The sequence below is a fragment of the Puma concolor genome, chromosome D1 (assembly GCF_028749965.1).
Source record: "Puma concolor isolate L17-30 chromosome D1, mPumCon1.1.hap2, whole genome shotgun sequence".
NCBI lineage: Eukaryota > Metazoa > Chordata > Mammalia > Carnivora > Felidae > Puma > Puma concolor.
The window spans coordinates 53,400,199-53,421,135 of NC_141676.1; the positions used below are offsets into that span (position 1 = coordinate 53,400,199).

The window sequence follows — 20,937 nt, forward strand, 5'->3', positions numbered from 1 at the left end:
AAGAATATAAAATATGTTATTATTAAATTCTTTTATATTTATTATGTGTTGAAGTTATAATGTTTTAGATATATTGGTTTCAACAAAATACGTAAGATCATTTTTACTTTTTACAGTTTATTTTCTTTTTATAGATTAATGTGGCTACTAAAATGTTTAAAATTAAGTATGTGGCCCACATTGTTCTTGACAGCACTGTTTTAGTATCAATTATTTTAGTGGGATAAAGCCATTGTTAATCTGTTCAATTTATCAAGTGGATCTGTCAGTACTTCTTTGATATGAGCCATAAATGTGTATAAGTTGCATATAAACACAACAATGCAAAACTTTCAAAAATATAGGTTTTAAATATAAAGATTTTGCTAGTCTACTTTGGAAGACATGGCTTATGCCAAATTTTCTCAGTCTTGGGTGGTATATGCTTTAAATCCCCTGATGTAGCCTTTTTCATGCATTCAATGTTCAAGTTTTCTAACAGCTAATTGGAGAGCTCTGGGTTTGTTATACAATGTGACCCTAATAGAGATTAGTCCTGAAAGTTTTTAGTTCCTTGATGAGAAGATGTTAATATATGATAGTGTTTGAACTAGTAGATTTTCATTAGCTCCTTAGAGATAGTAGGATAAATTTACTTTAGCATATTATATCTTCATATTCATAAGACCTTCCTGTTGCTCTCCAGTTATTTACATTTTAAACCATGTCATTTTATTAAAGTTTAAATGTGCAAGAGAATGAGATTTTGGGGAGTTCTTTTTCAAGTGACAAAGAAAGAGGTTATTTATGGTATGAACCTAATTGGATCTTGACTTTTTTTTTTACTTTTGAGAAACATATTATTCCTAAATAGAATGTTGATTATGTACTTCTAAGTATTCTATTGTATTGTATTGTATTTATTTATTTATTTGTTGAGGATGAGAGAGAGAGAGAGCGAGCATATGAGCAGAGGAGGGACAGAGAGAGAAAAGGAAAGGGAGAATCCCAAGCAGATTTCTCAATGCAGAGCCATATGGGAGGCTCAGTCCCTCAAACTGTGAGTTCATGACCTGAACTTAAATCAAGAGTCAGATGCTTAACCAACTGAACCACCCAGGCTTCTCTTAACTATTATTTCTTAATTATGTGTGTACAGGTTTATTTTTCAAATAGTAGCTCATAGTGATATCCAGAAGCAGAGGAATGAAACACCAATTTATTATTCTTCACTGTGAGATGGAGAAGATGAAGAAACAGACAGAGTTGTGCTGAGTGAAAGCTTAAGTAGTCTAAGGATGAATCCAGGTGCTCAGTTAAGGCTGAAAGACCCAGGTTTAGGGGAGAGTATTGATTTAGACTGTTAAGAGATTTTCCTTCCATGGTCTAAACAAGGAAACACACTGATAAGTTGTTATTGAGGCACAAAAGCTCATATTTAGAAAGGATATTCTGGGGTGCCTGGGTGGCTCAGTTGGTTAAGCATCCGACTTCAGCTCAGGTCATGATCTCACACTCCATGAGTTCAAGCCCTGCATCAGGTTCTGTGCTGACAGCTTGGTGCCTGGAGCCTGCTTCGGATTCTGTGTCTCCCTCTCTCTCTGCCCCTCCCCTGCTCATGCTCTGTCTCTCTCTGTCTCTAAAAAAAATTAAAAAGCAAGGATATTCTAAAACAAATTGTTCACTATTCTCAGGGGTACCAATGAGTATATACCATGAAACACAATGAGAACACCTAATTTGTTCCCAAAGACCCCCTTTTTTTGGTAGTTGTGCAGGACTTACAATTCAAACCTTAAGTCTCTATCTAGTGCTTAGAAACTGTACAGTTAATATGAAAACAATGTTCAGATATTATATTTTTCATATTTAAATTATTATTACAGGATGATACATAACAACACTCGCAAACTTTTTTTTTAGTTTTTATTTTATTTGAGAGAGAGAGCGTATGCAAGTGAGTGAGGGGCAGAGAGAGCGAGAGGGAAAGAGCGATAACCAGAACTCACCTGAAGTGGGGCTCAGGCTCACCTGATGTGGAATTGGAACTCACGAACCATGAGATCACTACCTGAGACTGAATCAGATGCTTAACTGACTGAGCCACCCAAGCGCCCAATTCTTGCAATCTTTAACTCATCAGAGGAACTGTATTTTGATACCATAAATTTTGACAGCCTGGATCCAAAAGATAAACGTCCAAAGCACAAACCCTTTGGGGAGGAAAATTTATGAGTATCTCAAATCTAATCAAATACATTGCTAATTGTTGCACAAGTGACAAATCCATCCAAAAACCCTGTCCTCTTACAAACCTCATTTTGAATCACCACCCAAATGGAGACCCAATTAGGATCAGCAGTAATGATCCATCATTTAGGACTGAAATTTCACGCCTATGTCTTTGTCTTTAATATGCTCCCTTCTGTGGAAGTAAGAATAAGAATGTATTACATATTATACAACTGTAAGCCAAAATGTCCACAGTTGTATATTCAACTCCAAAGGCATGACATATTAACAGCTGTATACTCAGGAACATAAATTTCTCACTTCAGAACCTGTCCCCCAAGGATTCCCAGTATTTTGTCAAAATAGGATATTTTGGGGGAAAATCAAAAGGGGTCAATGATAGTCCTAAGGGAGAAGTGAGAAAAAAAAAGAAATTACAATGAAACGTAAGTTTTATTAAAGAAGACACGTTATCCAATTTACCCACTTTGAGATTGCAACTCGTGGATGTGAATATCAACCCCCTCACCCATTATTGATTCAAAACTCAGGAATGCAGAGATCCTGTTGTCCTTATTAGCACCCTTTCTTTAATAATCTCTGGATTCCTTGCTTGATCTCCTGGGTTCGCACCCCATACACAATGGGGTTGAGGGCTGAGAAGATAACATGGTGGAGGATGTTGAGCAAGACTGGCACATCAGGGGAGACTTTCTTCTTCACCACAAGAGTGAGCACGAAGACCAGAAGGATGGTGCTGAAGAAGAGGATAAGGATGAAGTGGGAGCCACATGTGCTCAGGGCCTTGGCCACAGCACCCTCTGCCTTGAGTCTCAGCACAGCTCGCAATATGAGGGTGTAGGAGAGAAAGATGAGGATGAGGTCAGATCCTAGCACAGTCCATCCTATAGCAAACTGGTAAAGGCGATTGATGGTGACATCATCACAGGAGAGCCTGGAGACAGACATATTAGTGCAGATGCAGTTCTCAATGACCTTTCTCCCACAATAATGGAGTCGGGATGAGAGAATGGGAATAGGCACTGTAGAAATAACATTCCTGGCCAAAATAAAGACAGCAGCCTTGACTACAAATTGGTCAGTGATGATGGATGGGTACCTCAGTGGGTGACAGATAGCCACATAACGGTCATAGGCCATGACCATGAATGTACAGGACTCCATGGCAAAGAAGCCATTCATGATGAACATCTGGAGGAAGCAGGCATAGAAACTGATGGACTTGAGGTCAAACCAGATGATAGCTAGGACCTTGGGAATGACAGTGAGACTGAGTATGATGTCCAGCAGGGAGAGGATGCTGAGTAGATAGTACATGGGCTCATGCAGAGAGGCTTCCAGCCATATGGTGATCAGGAGAACACTATTGGCCACCATGGCCAGGAAGAGGAGGAGACTGAGTGGCAGGGACAACCAGAGCTGCCAGGTGTGGGACCTGACAAAACAATTCAGGAAGAAGTCTGAAACCTCAGAGGAGATGGTGCCATTTTGGTGTGATGTCATAGTTTGTCATATATTTCTACAGCTTTCTTGTAGTGATCTGTAAAATTAGGATAAAAATTAGCTAGTGACACATGACACATGGATTTAGAACAATTTGCTTCACCTAGGTGACATGCTTGAGTCCTAGCAAGTCATCCAGAGTCATGTGAATTCATCTGTTTGTCCTTTGTGCCATGCTACTGGGATAATCCTATCAATTTAAGCAGTATAGAGGACTGAGGATATATGGTTTGTTTAGACATGTTTGATTTGCTCAAACATGTTATTTCTTTGCAGAAACTAAAGAGAAGGAGAGAATTGCCTAGAAAACTACTTTTGGACTGGTGTGTCCCAAATTGTTCTTATAAGTTTCTTCCTTTTGTGTTTTATTCTTTAATTATCATATAGACTACCACATGATAACTGAAGTGTAATAATATATGCAGACAAGTAGTACAGCCTGGCAAAATTGGGATTCAGATAAGTGTCCCTAGCTCTCCCTGCCTCTCCTGTTCTGAGTTTTCAGCTGTAGTTTGCATTAATTACAGATTTAAACAATGATGCCCTGCAGATAAAGTACTTAATCTTCATAATCTGTAAGCAGTCATTTAATGAGGTAGGTGAGGATCTTGCCAAATAGTCAAATTTTTCCTCCTCTATACATCTTCACATTTGTAGGATTCTTAACTTTGGAAAGAAAGAAACTTAAGAGGAAAAGTAGAAATTTCACATAGCTATGTGAGACCCATACCTGCTATCAGAAAAGGTGAAAATCTGTTCTGGTTGCAATAGTGTGATGAAGTCTTAACTTTAAAGATTTGCATCCCATTTTAATTTTATTTTTCCATCTTCAGTATAATTATCCAGGTACACATTTCTCTGTTTCCAAGCACAATTCAATGTTGCCATGTTCTCTTATCACTTAACATCCTCCCCTGGCATTCTGTTAGGTGCTAGGATCACAACATTGAAAAAGACACTGTCCTTACTCTCAGGAGGTAAAAGGAAACCATTCAGGGGGCGATGAGTAATAATAAGAACAAATGACAGGTCTTGACAAACTATTAGGAGAGTGAAGGAGAGGCTGAGTAACTCTGATATGGGACAAAGTACAAGGGACATTGGCTGGTGAAACAATGTAAATATAGTGAGGTGCTTCTCTCCTTTACATTAAGGGTGAAGGATTCCAATATGGTTGTCCCCCTGAATTGTGAAAGAGATTTGAAAGATGGCTGTAGTCTGGTCAAAGGTAAGGATCAGGTCTTTGTGGGGTACTTCAAATCTCTCAGTCCATTGTAGCTAATCTGTCTACATGCACGAAGGCCTCTGTTAAACCATTACTTTATGGGTTTAGAAACACTTTTTCATTAGAGGTTTTAAGTACTTCCCTGTTTATTACTCTTTAGGCTCACTATACAACATAAATTGCATATTAATTTGGGAACTTTTACCATTTCGTCTAACTGTACTGAAATATCCTAGGACTTCATCCCTTTCGAGCTATTTAGCATGTAGTGAAATATGTTATAATATCACATTACCAACAAGGGAATTTATATCTCACAACCTTAACCACCCACTACTGTATTACACTGATCTTCCTGCTTAATACAGTTGGGTTGGAGCATTTTCTAGGATTCCTCTGGATCTCATGAAAAATTGTATGATAATGTGTTTACCCCATCAATTCTATAAAAAAGAAAACAGCTTCATGCATGATACAATGAATGTTTTTGATAACTGAATCTGATGGAGGAGAAATAGTGTTGGAATGGGGACAGGGTGGCAATGAGGGAAGTTACAATAAAACTGTGAACTCAAAGATGAATGATATTTTCATACCTTTAGTAATTTTTTTCTTGGGGTGGTTCAAATAGGGTTTTTTTTTGTTCCAGTTAGGATTTTCTGTTCCCCAGTGGCAGTTCCAGTCTTGCTCACCTGGCTGCTGTTAGATTCTCTGCATCAGGAGACCCTGTTAGTGTCTGGGACTTACTCTCAGAGGGGGAATAGGTCATTCCCTTCCAGGGTTCCTGTATTCTCTTTGATCCTTTGCTTTCCTAAGCAAGGGTTTGTGCAGCTGGCACCTGCCAGGCATGGATCTCACATGATAAGTAGAAGAGATTTAGATGGCTTTCCAATTCTTTTTCTCTTGCTAATAGAATAAGTAATGACTGGCGATTTGGAGATGAATTTTAAACATATTTCATGTGTGACTCATAACATTCTGAAGTACGTAGGTTAAGTTGATCATTTTAACAATTTATCTTTTGAAATGGGCAAATTGAAATTCATTGATATTGTGTATATTTTCACAGTTTAATTAGTAGGGTTTGGATGTGGAAGAAATGAAAGTTAGGTCTAAAGCCAGTGAATATATGAATACATCTGTTTCCTGTGTCACCAAAGTGGTGTAGAAATACATATCTTATCTGGCATTTTGTTTTATATGTTTTTAGGTTTCTCTCTCTCATCTCCATGCACATGCCCATAAAATCCTCAGGCACTTTTCCAGAAATCTGGAATCTCTCTTTTCCTCACACTTACTATTTTGACTTCTGGTTTCACTGCTCTGAATGCAATTTTCTTCTTAGTTTTCTTTTATGTTGTGTCCGATAGTACTGTTTATTATTATTATTATTATTATTAGTAGTAGTAGTAGTAGTAGTATTGTCAGGACCACATAACTCCAGAAACTCAGACAGAACTTGAACCATTTCTCCCAAATATTGTTTAACAAATTATTGAGTGCAACCAGTGACAGGTACCTCACTGGGCATATTTTTTTGTTTTTACAGCATAGCTTGTAGAAATTCTTTAGATTGAGCTTAATCTGAAGAACTACTTTATTACTCCCTCTGATCCCCAATTGTGGTCTCTGTCTTCAACCTCTAATGTTAGCTAGATTTAATTTAATTCCTCCACCATGATTCAAGCATTTGTAGGCAGATATTTTGCCCTAAAGTCCCTGTGTTTCAATATGTACAGTTGATAACTCCAAATCATCTAAACTAAGCTGCAGATAATGCCCTTTCCAGACTCCCATTCCCATTCATCTCCTGTGGACAAAGTCCTGCATATTTGCCTCTCTGGTACCACCCAGAAAAAGACCCAAAAAGGCAAGAGGGGGCAGAAGGGAAAGTCCCTTCGCACAGGTTCTTATTTGTGCTTCCTGACGTGAGACAGGGTTCAGTCTCTACTACCCTGTTTTCAGATTACTTCAGCAGTACTGACTCCGGAATGGAAAGGAGCACTGATCTGATGGAAGAGAAAGGTGTCTCCTCTCCCCATCCCCAGTGCTCTGGCTAATCTTGATATAGCTGCTTCTCAGGCACCCTCTATACCCAGACTCACTTACAGAGGATGTGAAGCTGGGGTCCACTGATATCGGAGTTCTGGTTAGTTCCTGAAATATCTGGGGGTAGTTATAACTCCAGAGCCTAAGGGATTTTACCTTCTGGGAACTTCTCCAATCCCTTCTTCCTTGTTCTTAAAAGATCCTCTTAGGACAGACAAGCAGGCAGGTTGGAGAAAAAAATGATTTTCTTTCTCTGTAAAATCAAGGAGATTCTTTTTTCAAGTTACTGTAGCATTATTATCATTATGATGCCATCATACAAGTCATGATAAGTTAACATCAATCCATTTGATAGTATGGTTTGGGAGGTATCTATCTAACAATCATGTGGGCGAAGCCCATAATAACTTCTGAGTGAGCTTATTGGACCCATGGAGGGCACAAGGGTTAGTATCCAAAATCTATAAAGAACTTATCGAGCCTAACACCCCCCAAAACAACAACCCAGTTAAGAAATGGAAGGAAGACATGAATAGACACTTTTCCAAAGAAGACATCCAGACAGCCAACAGACACATAAAAACAGTCTCAATTTCACTCATCATCAGGGAAATACAAATCAAAAACACAATGGGACACCATTTCACACCTATCAGAATGGCTAAATTAACGACACAAGAAACAACAGGTGTTTTTAAGGATGCAGAGAAAGGGGAACTCCCTTACCCTGTTAGTGGGAATGCAAACTGTTGCAGGTGCTCTGCAGGACAGTATGTAGGGTCCACAAAAAACTAAGAAGAGCACTACCCTATGAGCCTACATTTGTACTATTAGGTATTTCCCTAAAGGATACAAAAATGCTGATTCGAAGGGGTATATGCACTCCAATAATTATAGCAGCGTTGTCAACAATAGCTAAACTATGGAGAAAGCTCAAATGTCCATTGACTGATGAATGGATAAACAAGATGTGGCGCATATATATATATATATATATATATATATATATATATATATATACACACACACACACACATATATATGTATATATATATACACACACATATATGTATATATATATATATATACACATATATATGTATATACATATAATGGAATATTACTCAGCCATCAAAAAGAGTGAAATCTTGCCATTTGCAATGATGTGGATGGAGCTAGAATGTATCATGTTAAGAAAATAAGCCAACCAGAGAAAGACAAATACCATATGACTTCACACTTTTATGGAATTGAAGAAATAAAACAGTAGAGCACATTGAAAGTGGAGGAAAAAGAGAAGAGGGGAAACAAACCACAAGAGATTCTTAGTGATAGAAAACAAACTAAGGGTTGCTGGTGGGTGGAAGAGGGGCTAGATAGGTGATGGGTATTAAAATGAGCACTTGTGATGAGCACAGGGTTTGGTATGTAAGTGATGAATCACTGAATTCTGCTCCTGAAACCAATATTGCATTGTATGTTAACTAAGATTTAAATTAACAAAAATAGTTTAAAAAATAATCCTGTGAAAATGCAATGTGTCTTTCAAAGTCAAAATCCTACAGTGATTTTTGCTGTATTGAAAGACTTTTCAAATAGGATGTATCTACAACTGTATGCTAGGGAACACAATTTATTTTTCATTTTCATTTTGAGACTCATGTGAATTATTTACATCCTCAAATTATGGGAGCAAGCATCATGAGTTTCTTTTTCGTTCTTATTTTTCATTTTAAAAAATTGATTACAGCCGACACACAATGTTGCATTACTGTCAGCTGTACAACATAGTGATTCGACGAGTGTATACAGGTATGCTGTTTTCACCACAGGTGCAGCTACCACCTACCACCTGTGTTCTACCACTGTAGAACACAATTACAGTACCCCTGACCAAGGGTGATGGTGTGCCATCAGCATCAGTCTTTTTAAAGGCTTTATTTTGCTTTATTTTTATTTCTCTGTCAACTGCATGTCTCAACTTCACTCCTATTTCTCTTCTGTTTAGAAAAGTGAAAGCTCCAGTGTTCTTAAAATATGTCTTTCTAATTAATCTCATGTATGCTTATGCAACTACATGTTCATCTATTGGAGGATGATTTGGATATTGGATTTTATAAATGATATGGGATCATAAATCTGATCTTATTCTTTGTGTTCACACAACACTAAATCTTAACAACTGTCCATGTTGTTCTGTGTAAGTCATTCTTTTTGATTGCTGTTCAATTCCCATGATATGTATTTTCTTTTTTTATGTAAGTAGTCAACACCAAAATGACTTACAATTAACTCTTAACAATATTGTTACTGTTAATATATTGTATGCTTCTCTTAGAGTCCTTAGAGTGTGTGTAGGAATGGTTTGTGTTTTCACTTATAGCATACAAAAATATTTAATTTTACTAGGAATTACCAAATATCTCTCCAAAATATTTAAAAATCTCACTGGAAATTTCTGAAGTGTATTTTCACATTCCTTATACCATTTGATGTGACCTTTAAAAAATAACCTAGATGAATATAAGTTACTACTTTTTTTATATTTAAAAATTTTTAAGTTTACCTATTTTTGAGAGGAAGAGAGTGAGGGAAGGGCAGGGAGAGAGGGATAGAGAGAGAATCCTAAGCAGAAATCATGCTGCTAGTGCACAGTCCAACACAGGGCTAGATCTCAGGATCCACAAGATCATGACCTAAGCCCAAATCAAGAGTTGGATGCTTAACCAACTGAGCCACCTAGGTACCCCTTAAAATTTTTAAAAATTTTACTTAAAGAGAGAGCTTCAGTCAGGGAGAGTGGCAGATGGTGAGAGAGAGAATCTCAAGTAAGCTCCAAAATCAGTGCAGAGCCTGATGCAGGGTTCAGTCTAAGGGATCTTGGGGTCATAGCCTGAGGCAAAACCAAGAGCCAGAAGCTTAACTGACTGAGCCACACAGATGCCCCAATTTTAGCCAGTCTGACAGCTGTGAAGTGGTGTCTCACTATGGTTTTGATTTGTGTTTCTCTGATGATTAGTGATGTTGAGCATCTTTTCATGTGTCTATTAGCCATCTGGATGTCTTTAGAAAAATGTCTCTTCATGTCTTCTGCTCATTTCTTCACTGGATTATTTGTTTTTTGGGTGTTGAGTTTTTATAAAGTTTATTTATTTATTTTGAAAGAGAGAGAGAGAGAGAGAGAGAGAGAGAGAGAGGAAGCAGAGGAGGGGCATAGAAAGAGGGAGACAAAATCCCAAGCAGACTTCATGCCAACAGTGTGGATGTGGGGCTCAATGAACCATGAGATCATGACCTGAGCTGAAATCAAGAGTCAGACGCTTAACCATCTGAGCCACCCTGGTGCCCTGAGTTTGATACTTTATAGATTTTGGATATAAACCCTTTATCAGATATATCATTTACAAATAACTTCTCCCATCCATCTGTTGCCTTTTACTTTTGTTGATAGTTTCCTTTGCTATGCAGAAACTTTTTACTTTGATAAGTCCCCATAGTTTTATTTTTGCTTTAGTTTCCATTGCCTCAGAAGACCTATCTAGTAAGAAATTGCTCCAGTCGACATCAAAGAGGTTACTGCTTGTTTCCTCCTCCAGTATTTTTATGGTTTCCTGTCTCACATTTAGGTCTTTTATCCATTTTGAATTTATTTGTGTGCATGATGCAACAAAGTAGTTCAGTTTCATTCTTTTGCATATTGCTGTCCATTTTCCAGCACCATTTGTTGAAAAGACTGTCATTTTACCATTGGATATTCTTTCTTGCTTTGTTGACAATTAATTGCCCCTATAGTTGTGGATCCATTTCTGGGTTTTCTGTTCTGTTCTAGTGATCTATGTGCCAGTTTTTGTGCCAGTACCATACTGCTTTGATCACCACAACTTTGTAATATAATTTGAAATCTGGAATTGTGATGCCTTCAGGTTTGGTTTTCTTTTTAAGATTGCTTTGGCTATTCAGGGTACTTTGTGGTTCCATACACATTTTAGGATTATTTGCTGTAGCTCTATGAAAAATGCTGTTAGTGTTTTGATAGGAATTGCATTAAATTTGTATGTTGCTTTGGGTAATATAGACATTTCAAAAATATTTTTTCTTCCATCGATATTTTTTCTTCCAATGAGCATCGAATGCTCATTTCCACTTCCATTTCCTTGTGTCATTTTCAGTTTCTTTCATCAATATTTTATGATTTTCAGAGTACAGGTCTTTCACCTCTTTGCTTAGGTATATTCCTAGATATCTCATTATTTTTGGTGCAATTGTAAATGAGATTGATTCCTTAATTTCTCTTTCTGCTGCTTCTATATTAGTGTACAGAAATATAACACTGTACGTTTAATTGTGTCCTACAATTTTACCCAATTTGATTTTCAGTTCTCGGAATATTTTGGTGGAGTCTTTTGGGTTTTCTATATAGAGAATTATGTCATCTGCAAATAGTGAAAGTTTTACTTCTTCTTGATGTGGAAATGTTGGGGTTCAAAGCCAGTGGCCAAGAAAGAATTCTTGAGATGTCTTTGGTGCAAAAAGGTGGTTTAATTAAAGCACGGGGATAGTACCCATGGGCAGAAAGAGCTGCACTGGGGTCGTGATGGGTGACTGATTGTATAACTTCAAATAGGGAGAGCACAGGTCTCTATTTTGGAAACAAGGTTTCCAGGACACTGAGGGGTCTAGCTATTGTTGGAAAAAGGTCATTTATTGCTGTTTAATAAACCCTCAGACATGAGACCCTTCAGATATGTATCAGTGGGCCTTTGCTTGGAGGATGTTTGCCAACATACATCTTGGGGCGTAGAGGTAAAGCAAGTTTCCAAAGGCATTTCTATATGTTTAAAGTAGACTCACAAGATCGTGGGGGTAAGCTAAGATTGCTCTTAGCAAAGTGTCAACATTGAGGCAGCTGAGTTTCTAGAGGAAGGTGACTCTGCATGTCTAAAGGACTTATCAGTGGCCTGTAAGTTAAAAGAAAAATTTAACTTTTTCTTTTGCCTTTGTTTCTGACATCAGTCCTTGGTGATTTGGATGCCTTTTATTTCTTTTTGTTGTCAGATTTCTGAGGCTAGGGCATCCAGTACTAAGTTAAATAACAGTGGTGAGTGGACATCTCTGTCTTGTTCCTGACCATAGGGGAAAAGCTCTCAGTTTTTCCCTGTCGAGGATGACGTTAGCTCTGGGTGTTTCACAGATAGCCTTCATTATGTTGAGGATATTTCCCTATAAATATACTTTGCTGGGCATTTTTATCATGAATGGATGCTGTACTTTGTCAACATAAATGTAAAATACACACTGGATTTCAAAGACCTAGCATACATAAAAAGAATGTAAAATATGTTAGTATTAAATTCTTTTGTATGTATTATGTGTTGAAATTATGTTTTAGATATTGGATTCAACAAAACACATAATTAAGTTCAATTTAATGTTTCTTTTTATAGTTTACGGTGGTGACTAAAACATTTAAAATTAAGGATGTGGCTCACATTGGACAGCACTGTTTTAGTATCAATTATTTTAGTGGGATAAAGCCGTCATTAATCTTTTGAACTTCTCAAATGGATCTGTCAATACTGCTTTGATGTGAGCCATAAATGTGTAAAAGTTGCATATAAACACAACAATGTAAAACTTTCAAAAATATAAGTTTTAAATGTAAGGATTTTACTGTCTAGTTTGGAAGACAACACGTGTCAAATTTTCTCAGTCTTGGGTGGTATTTGCTTTAAATCCCCTGATGTAGCCCTTTTCATGCATTCAATGTTCAAGTTTTCTAATAGCTAATTGGAGAGATCTTGGTTTGCTATGCAATATGACCTTGGTGGAGATTAGTCCTGAAAGTTTTTGGTCCCTTGATGAGCAGATAACTTCACATTAGCACATTATATCATATTTGTAAGACTTTTCTGTTGGTATCCAGTTACATGCACTTTATTTTTTTATTATTTTTAATTTTAATTTTAAATTTATTTTCATCCAAGTTAGTTAACATGTAGTGTAATAATGATTTCAGGAATAGAATTTAGTGATTCATCATTTTACATATAACACCCAGTGCTCATCCCAGCAAGTGTCCTTCTTAATCCATCCCCCCATCCAAAACTCCACCAGCAACCCTCAATTTGTAATCTGTATTTAAGAGTTTCTTATGGTTTGTCTCCCTCTCTGTTTTTATATTATTTTTGCTTTCCTTCCCTTATGTTCATCTGTCTTATTTCTTAAATTCCACAAATGAGTGAAATCATATGATATTTGTCTTTCTCTGACTGGCTTATTTTGCTTAGCGTAACACACTTTAGGTCCATCCATGTTGTTTCAAATGGCAAGATATCATTCTTTTTGATCACTAGTAATGTTTCATCATATATATGTGTGTATATACATATATATATATGGAATATATACACATGTGTATACGTACTACATCTTCTTTATCCATTCATCAGTCAATGGGACATTTGGGCTCTTTTCATACTTTGACTATTGTTGATTGTGTTACTATGAACATTGGGGTGCATGGGCCCCTTCAAAACAGCATAACTGAATCCTTTGGATAAATACCTAGTAGTGCAATTGCTAGGTCATAGGGTAGTTCTATTTTAATTTTTTTGAGGAATTTCAAAATTGTTTTCCAGAGTGGCTGCACCAGGTTGCATTCCCACCAGCACTACAAAAGGGTTGCTCTTTCTCCATATCCTCAGCAACTTCTGATGTTGCCTGAATTGTTCATATTCTGACAGGTGTGAGGTGGTATCTTATTGTGGTTTTAATTTGTATTTCCCTGATGATGAGTGACGAACATTTTTTCATGTGTGTGTTAGCAATCTGGATGTCTTCTTTGGAGAAGTGTCTGTTCATGTCTTTTGCCCATTTCTTCACTGGATTATTTGGTTTTTGGGTGTTGAGTTTGATAAATTACTTATAGATTTTGGATACAATCCCTTTATCTGTTATTTCATTTGCAAATATATTCCCCCATTGTTTCAGCTGCCTTTTAGTTTTGCTGATTGTTTCCTTAGCTGTGCAGAAGGTTTTTATCTTGATGAGGTCCTAATAGTTCATTTTTGCTTTTGTTTCCCTTGCCTCTGGAGACATGTTGAGTAAGAAGTTGATGCGGCAGAGGTCAAAGAGGTTGTTACCTGTTTTCTCTTCTAGGATTTTGATGGCTTCCTGTGTTATGTTTAGGTCTTTCATTCATTTTGAGTTCATTTCTGTGTATAGTGTAAAAATGTGGTCCAAGTTTATTCTTCTACATGTCAGTGTACAGTTTTCCCAACACCATTTGCTGAAGAGACTGTATTTTTTCCATTGGATATTCTTTCCTGCTTTATCAAAGATTAGTTGTCTATACATTTGTGGGTTTGTTTCTGGGTTCTCTACTCTGTTCTATTGATTGATGTGTCTGTTCTTCTGCCAGTAACATACTGTCTTGATGATTACTGCTTTTTAATATGGCTTGAAGTACAGAGTTGCAATGCCCCAGTTTTGGTTTTCCTTTTCAGGATTGCATTAGCTGTTTGGGGTCCTGTCTGGATCCATATAAATTTTAGGGTTGTTTGTTCCAGCTCAGTGAAGAATACTGGTGTTATTTTCACAGGAATTGCACTAAATATGTAGATTGTTCTGGGCCGTATCAACATTTTAACAATATTTGTTCTTCCAATACATAAGCATGGAATGTTTTTCCACTTTTTAAGTCGTATTTAAATTTTTTTTAACGTTTATTTATTTTTTGAGACAGAGAGAGACAGAGCATGAACAGGGGCGGGCCAGAGAGAGAGGGAGACACAGAATCTGAAGCGGGCTCCAGGCTCTGAGCTGTCAGCACAGAGCCTGATGCGGGGCTGGAACTCACAGAGCGGGAGATCATGACCTGAGCCGAAGTTGGATGCTTAATTGACTGAGCCACCCAGGCACCCCCCTTTTTTAAAATTTTTTTTTAACGTTTATTTATTTTTGAGACAGAGACAGAGCGTGAACGGGGGAGGGCCAGAGAGAGGGAGACACAGAACCTGAAGCAGGCTACAGGCTCTGAGCTGTCAGCACAGAGCCCGTAAGTCGTATTTTAAACCAAATAATTTTTTAAGGTTGAAATGTGTGAGAGAATGAGATTTTGGAGAGATCTTTTTCAAGTAACAAAGAAAAAGGTTATCTATGGCATGAACCTAATTGGATCTTGACACTGTTTTTTCTTTCTGGGTTTTTTTTTTTTTTTTTTTACTTTTGATAGTTATATTATTCCCAATAAAATGTTGATTAGGTTCTTTTAACTATTGATTCTTAATTATGTCAGTACCTGTTTTTGGTGTTTGTTCTTTTTTCCAATAGTAGCTCATAATGGTATTTAGAAGAAGAGGAATGAGATACCAATTCATTGTTCTTTACTGTGAGACAGAGAAGAACAAGAAATGGACAGTTTTGCAGAATGAAAACTTAAGTAGGCCCAGGATGAATCAATGAAGGCTAAAGGGCTAGATTTTGGGGACAGTATTGGCATTAGACTGTTGAGAGATTTTCCTTCCATGATGAAACAAGGAAACACACTTATGAGTTGTTATTAAGGTGCAAAAGCTTATATTTAGAAAGAATCTTTTAAAATAAATTTTTCACTATTCACAAGGGTAACAGATGAGTAACATGAAACACAATGAGACCACCTAATTTGTTCCCAAGAACGCAACTTTTTGTGTAGTTGTGTAAGCCTTACATTTCAGACCTTTAACTCTCTATCTAGTGCTTTCTTATGTTGTCAGGTAACTTACTACATATAGATATGCCTTATTCCATTTCTCATTCTCTCCCATTGAGAAAAATATGTTCTTGGAACTCATATTGTATTACCACTAACCATAGTTTTAGCTCCTGACAGCAACAATATTCTATTTTTGTGTATTCATATCTGAAGAATTACCAGGACACAAAGTATCTTTAGATACTATACAATTAACATGAAAATAATGTTCAGATATTATATTTTTGATATTTAAATTATTATTACTGCATCATATATTACAATCCTTGCAATCTTTAACTCTTTAGCAGAGCTATCTGTGCATATCATAAAATATGACACTCTGGATCCAAAAGATAAATGTCCTCCCCTTTGGGGAGGAGAATTTAGGAATCTCTTAAATCTGATCAAACTCATTGCTAATTGTTTCACAAATGAGAAATCCAAGAAAAATCCCAGTTCTCTTGCAATGCACATTTCAAAAGATAACCCAATTACAGACCCAGTTACACATGAATAGCAATCTTCCATCATTCAGGACTGAAATTCAACTCCTATGTCTTTGTATCCAATATGCTTCCTTCTGTGGAAATAAGAATAAGAATGCATTACACATTACATAACTGTACCCCCAAATATCCACAGTTGTATATTCAAGAATGCAAAGGCATGAAATATTAACAGCTGTATATTCAGGAACATAAATTTGTCACTTCAGAACCTACCCATGGAATCTCTGTATGTTGTTAGTATAGGATAATATGTGTGGAGAAAAAAAGTAAAGTGGTCAAGGATATTGTTAAAGTAAAAGTGAGACAAAAGGAAACTTACAATGAAACTTAAATTTTATTAAATAAGACACAATATCCAATAACCAGTTTGAAATTGTAACTCATAGATAAAATTTCAGCTGAATTACCCATGATTTGATTCAAACTTAAACTATATTAGGAATAAAGAGATCCAGTTATCCTTATTACCACCCTTTCTTCAGTAATCTCTGGATTCCTTGCTTGATCTCCTGGGTCCGCACTCCATAAACTATGGGGTTGAGGGCTGCGGGGATGACATGGTGGAGGACGTTGAGCAAGACTGGAACATCAGGCGAGACCTTCTTCTTTACCACATGAGTGAGCACGAAGACCAGAAGGATGGTGCTGAAGAAGAGGATAAGGATGAAGTGGGAGCCACATGTGCTCAGGGCCTTGGCCACAGCACCCTCTGCCTTGAGTCTCAGCACCGCTCGCAGTATGAGGGTGTAGGAGAGGAAGATGAGGATGAGGTCAGATCCTAGCAGTGTCCAGCCTCCAGCAAACTGGTAGAGGCGATTGATGGTGACATCATTACAGGAGAGCCTGGAGACAGACATATTGGCACAGATACAGTTTTCAATGACCTTTCTCCCACAATAATGGAGTCTGGATGAGAGAATGGGAATAGGCACTGTAGAAATAACATTCCTGGCCAAAATAAAAATGGCAGCCTTGACTACAAATTGGTCAGTGATGATGGATGGGTACCTCAGTGGATGGCAGATGGCCACATAACGGTCATAGGCCATGACCATGAATGTGCAGGACTCCATGGCAAGGAAACAGTTCATAATGTACATCTGGAGGAAGCAGGCATAGAAGCTGATGGACTTGAGTTCAAACCAAAATATGGCCAGGACCTTGGGAATGACAGTGAGGCAGAGCACAATGTCCAATAGGGAGAGGATGCTGAGTAGATAGTACATGGGCTCATGCAGAGAGGCTTCCAGCCATATAGTGATCAGGAGGACACCATTGGCCCCCATGGCCAGGAAGAAGAGAAGGCTTAGGGGGAGGGAAAAAGAAAGTTGCCAGGTGTGGGACCTGACAAAACAATTCAGGAGGAAGTCTGAAACTTCAGAGGAGATGGTGCCATTTTGGTGTGCTGTCATATTTTGTCATATATTTCTACAGCTTTCTTGTAGTGATCTGTAAAATTAGGATAAAAATTAGCTAGTGACGCATGACACATGGATTTAGAACAATTTGCTTCACCTAGGTGACATGCTTGAGTCCTAGCAAGTCATCCAGAGTCATGTGAATTCATCTGTTTGTCCTTTGTGCCATGCTACTGGGATAATCCTATCAATTTAAGCAGTATAGAGGACTGAGGATATGTGCTTTGTTTAGATATGTTTGAATTATTCAAAATTTAAGTTTAAGGAAGTTTTATATCTTTGCAGCAACTAAAGAGAAGGAGAAATTACTTGGAAACTACTTTGTGAAAGGTGAGTCTCTAAATTTGTACTCTTAAATTTCTTCCCTTTTGTGTTTTATTATTTAATTACCACCTAGACTACCACATGACAATTTAGCAATATGCACAAATGAGTAGCAGAGTCTGGCACAAAGTAAGGACTCAGGCGCATGGCCTTAGTTCTCTATGCCACCCCCCATTCTGAATTTTCAGCTATAGTTGGCTTTAATCACAGTTTGAAAAAATGATACCCTGGAATTAATGTTAGTTAATTTTCACCTTGTCTAAAATGTTATTTTAGTTCATTGGTGTTGATCCCACCAAAGAATTGCCAATATGTATTCCTTATGTAGGATTCTTAGCTTCAGGGAACAAACAGTTTTAACAGTAGAATGTGCAATTCCACATAAGTGTGTGTAACAGTGGCCAAATAATTGCTGGTACATATTAATATATGTAGGATTCTTAACTTTGGTGAAGAAACAACCTTAAAAGTAGAATGTGCACATAGAAATGTGAGAATGATATGTGTCTTTAAACAAGATGAAAGTTGATTGTTCTGATTGCAATAATGTGAGGGTGATGAAGTCTACCTCAAGTCCTTTCGTTTCCTTTCTATATCCCTTTTGGTCTTCACTGTAACAATCCAGGTCCTCTTGTCTACTGGTTATGCTGTGCCTTGGTGGAGTACTCACAAGGATTGGCAGATGCTGCACATACAGGTGTTCATGAAGATAAACACCCATAGAAAAAAACATCCAGTCTTGAGTTGGTTAACAAAGGACCTTCTCCTGTCTTGGCCACTGTGTTCATTGAACTTTGTTTTTCCTTAAATTTTTCTTATTGGATACATTCACTTGTAAGTTTGAGACATAACTAATTGCACCTGAACAGCCCAGACCTTGCCACAATGACCTACAGGATGCACAACCTCATGCCACCAAATTTGAAATACTCCCTCCAAACACCACTTTCATCATTTAGGTTTGTCTTTGATCTTTCCCACCCTCTGATCTAAGTCTTTGCAAAACTCTTTGATTGCACCCTCTGATCTAACTCTTTGCAAAATTTTTACACTTCTTCTTATAGGTCAGAGCCCCCAAATTCACCATGCTCAAGAATCTTTTAATTTTCAATCATTCAGAGTATTCTTGGCAGGAATTGGGAATTAATTACATGGAAGGAAGGAATATCTTGAAATGACCATTAGAGGGTATAGCCAAATGGAAAAAAATGGCAATTCAGGCATGAGTATCCATGGAGAGGTACAGAAGAAGAAGCATATTCTCTTTGTCTCCTGAAGAACTTTAGGATAATTATAGCCCTAGGATGAAATTTCTGAGGACAACATAGGAGTGTTTTTTATCTGTTCTTTCCACTCACTGACTCTTCCTTTCTTCTCTTTTCTCTGGATGTTCCTCTGAGTTCAATCCATAACTTATCCAAAAAGCATTGAACTACCTACTCAGCCTTAGAAGTAAAGTATCTGAGACCATGATGTTCTACTCTCCTCTTAAAATCTTGGATTGCAATCAGAGCTAGCCAGTGGAGCACTAGGGCTGAGGACCTAGAGCTAATGACTACAGGTTGTGGGTAGGGACAGGATGAAGAAGCCAGTGAGGTTGAAGAGCAATGATAAAATCAGAGACCCTGCAGGGTTAACTTTTATCAGACTGCAGGATAGCACTATGGAAGCCCTGTTTAAAAAAGGGGAAGGGTTGTTAGGGACCACCTAACTCCAAAACTCAGAATTGTGAGACCTCTCTCCCAAGTATCATTTCAGACATCATTGATCTAAACCAACAAGTGTGACAGATACCTCTATGATCTGTGCATAACTTTCTGTTTGTGGCAGCAATAGCTTTTAGAAATTCTTTATATTGAGCTGACATAGGAGGAACAACCTTCTGACTCTCACTGACCCTCCAACTGTGATCTCTGTCCTAAACCTAAAATATAAAGTTTATTTGTTTATTTTGAGAGAGAAAGCACACAAGTTAGGGAGGGGCAGACGGACAGGGAGAGAGAAAATCCCAAGCAGGCTCTGTACTGTCAGTGCAGTGCCTCGGTGCAGGGCTTGAACTCACGAGCTGTGAGATTATGACCTGAGCTTGAACTCATGAACCGAACCATGAGATCATAGACTCAGACACTTAACTGACTGAGCCACCCAGGTGCCCCGAGATTAAATTTCATTCCTATGCCATGATTCAAACATTTGTGGGCAGAAGATTCTTTGCCCTAAACTAAATTTTCATATTCACATATGAAACCCCCACGTTTGCAAATCTGAGTCCCAGATGATATAGTTACCTGACTCCCTCTGTTCATTAATCTACTAGAGACAAATTCCTGCCCCTCTGCATCTCTGGCAGCACCCAGCAAAAGATCCAAAAAGGCAAGAGAAGAGCAAAAGGGAAGGTCTCAGAGCAAAGGTTCTCACAGGTGCCTCCTGACCTGAGACAGGATGCAGTCTCTACTACCCCATTTTCAGACTACTTCAGCAGTAGTGATTCAGGAATGGAATGCAGCACAGATCTGCATTGAAGAGAAAGATCCCCCACCTTCACCCCATGTTCTCCTTAATCTTGCTATAGCTACCTTTCAGGCATCCTCTACACAAACTTAGGATGGAGTAGGGGTCTGGCTCCACTGATGCTGTTCCAGTTAGTTCCTGAAGTATCTGGGTAGAGTTATAACTCCAGAACCTCGGGGACTTTGCCCTCTGGGAACTTTCCATCCCTGATTCCTTGTACCTAAAATGTTCTCCTGGGACAGACAAGCAGGAAGGTAGAAGAAAATGATTTTTCCCTCTCTAAAAGCAAGGAGCTCTTGTAATTCAGCCCAACATTGACTGTGTGTTCTGTAGGCAGTTAGTCTCCTGTGTGTAGGGGTTTTACATCCATACATCCATTTTCACAGTTATTTGCAGATGCACACCCAGTGCCCTCCATGGGTCCAATAA

General features: G+C 37.9%; 3 protein-coding genes across 4 annotated transcripts in view; 1 reads left to right on the top strand and 2 right to left on the bottom strand.

The window, feature by feature from the left end:
- Positions 1-20,937, top strand: part of LOC147576692 (olfactory receptor 52L1) — a 455,531-nt gene that overhangs the window by 291,418 nt on the left and 143,176 nt on the right. The window lies entirely within an intron of this gene.
- On the bottom strand, positions 2,787-3,735 carry LOC112865238 (olfactory receptor 56A3-like). Its single transcript, XM_025928276.2, has one exon. The coding sequence runs from the start codon at positions 3,733-3,735 to the stop codon at positions 2,788-2,790; it is 948 nt and encodes a 315-aa protein (XP_025784061.2). The 3' UTR covers position 2,787.
- Positions 16,720-17,667, bottom strand: LOC112865260 (olfactory receptor 56A3). Its single transcript, XM_025928297.2, has one exon. It carries the CDS (start codon positions 17,665-17,667, stop codon positions 16,720-16,722), a length of 948 nt encoding a protein of 315 aa, XP_025784082.2.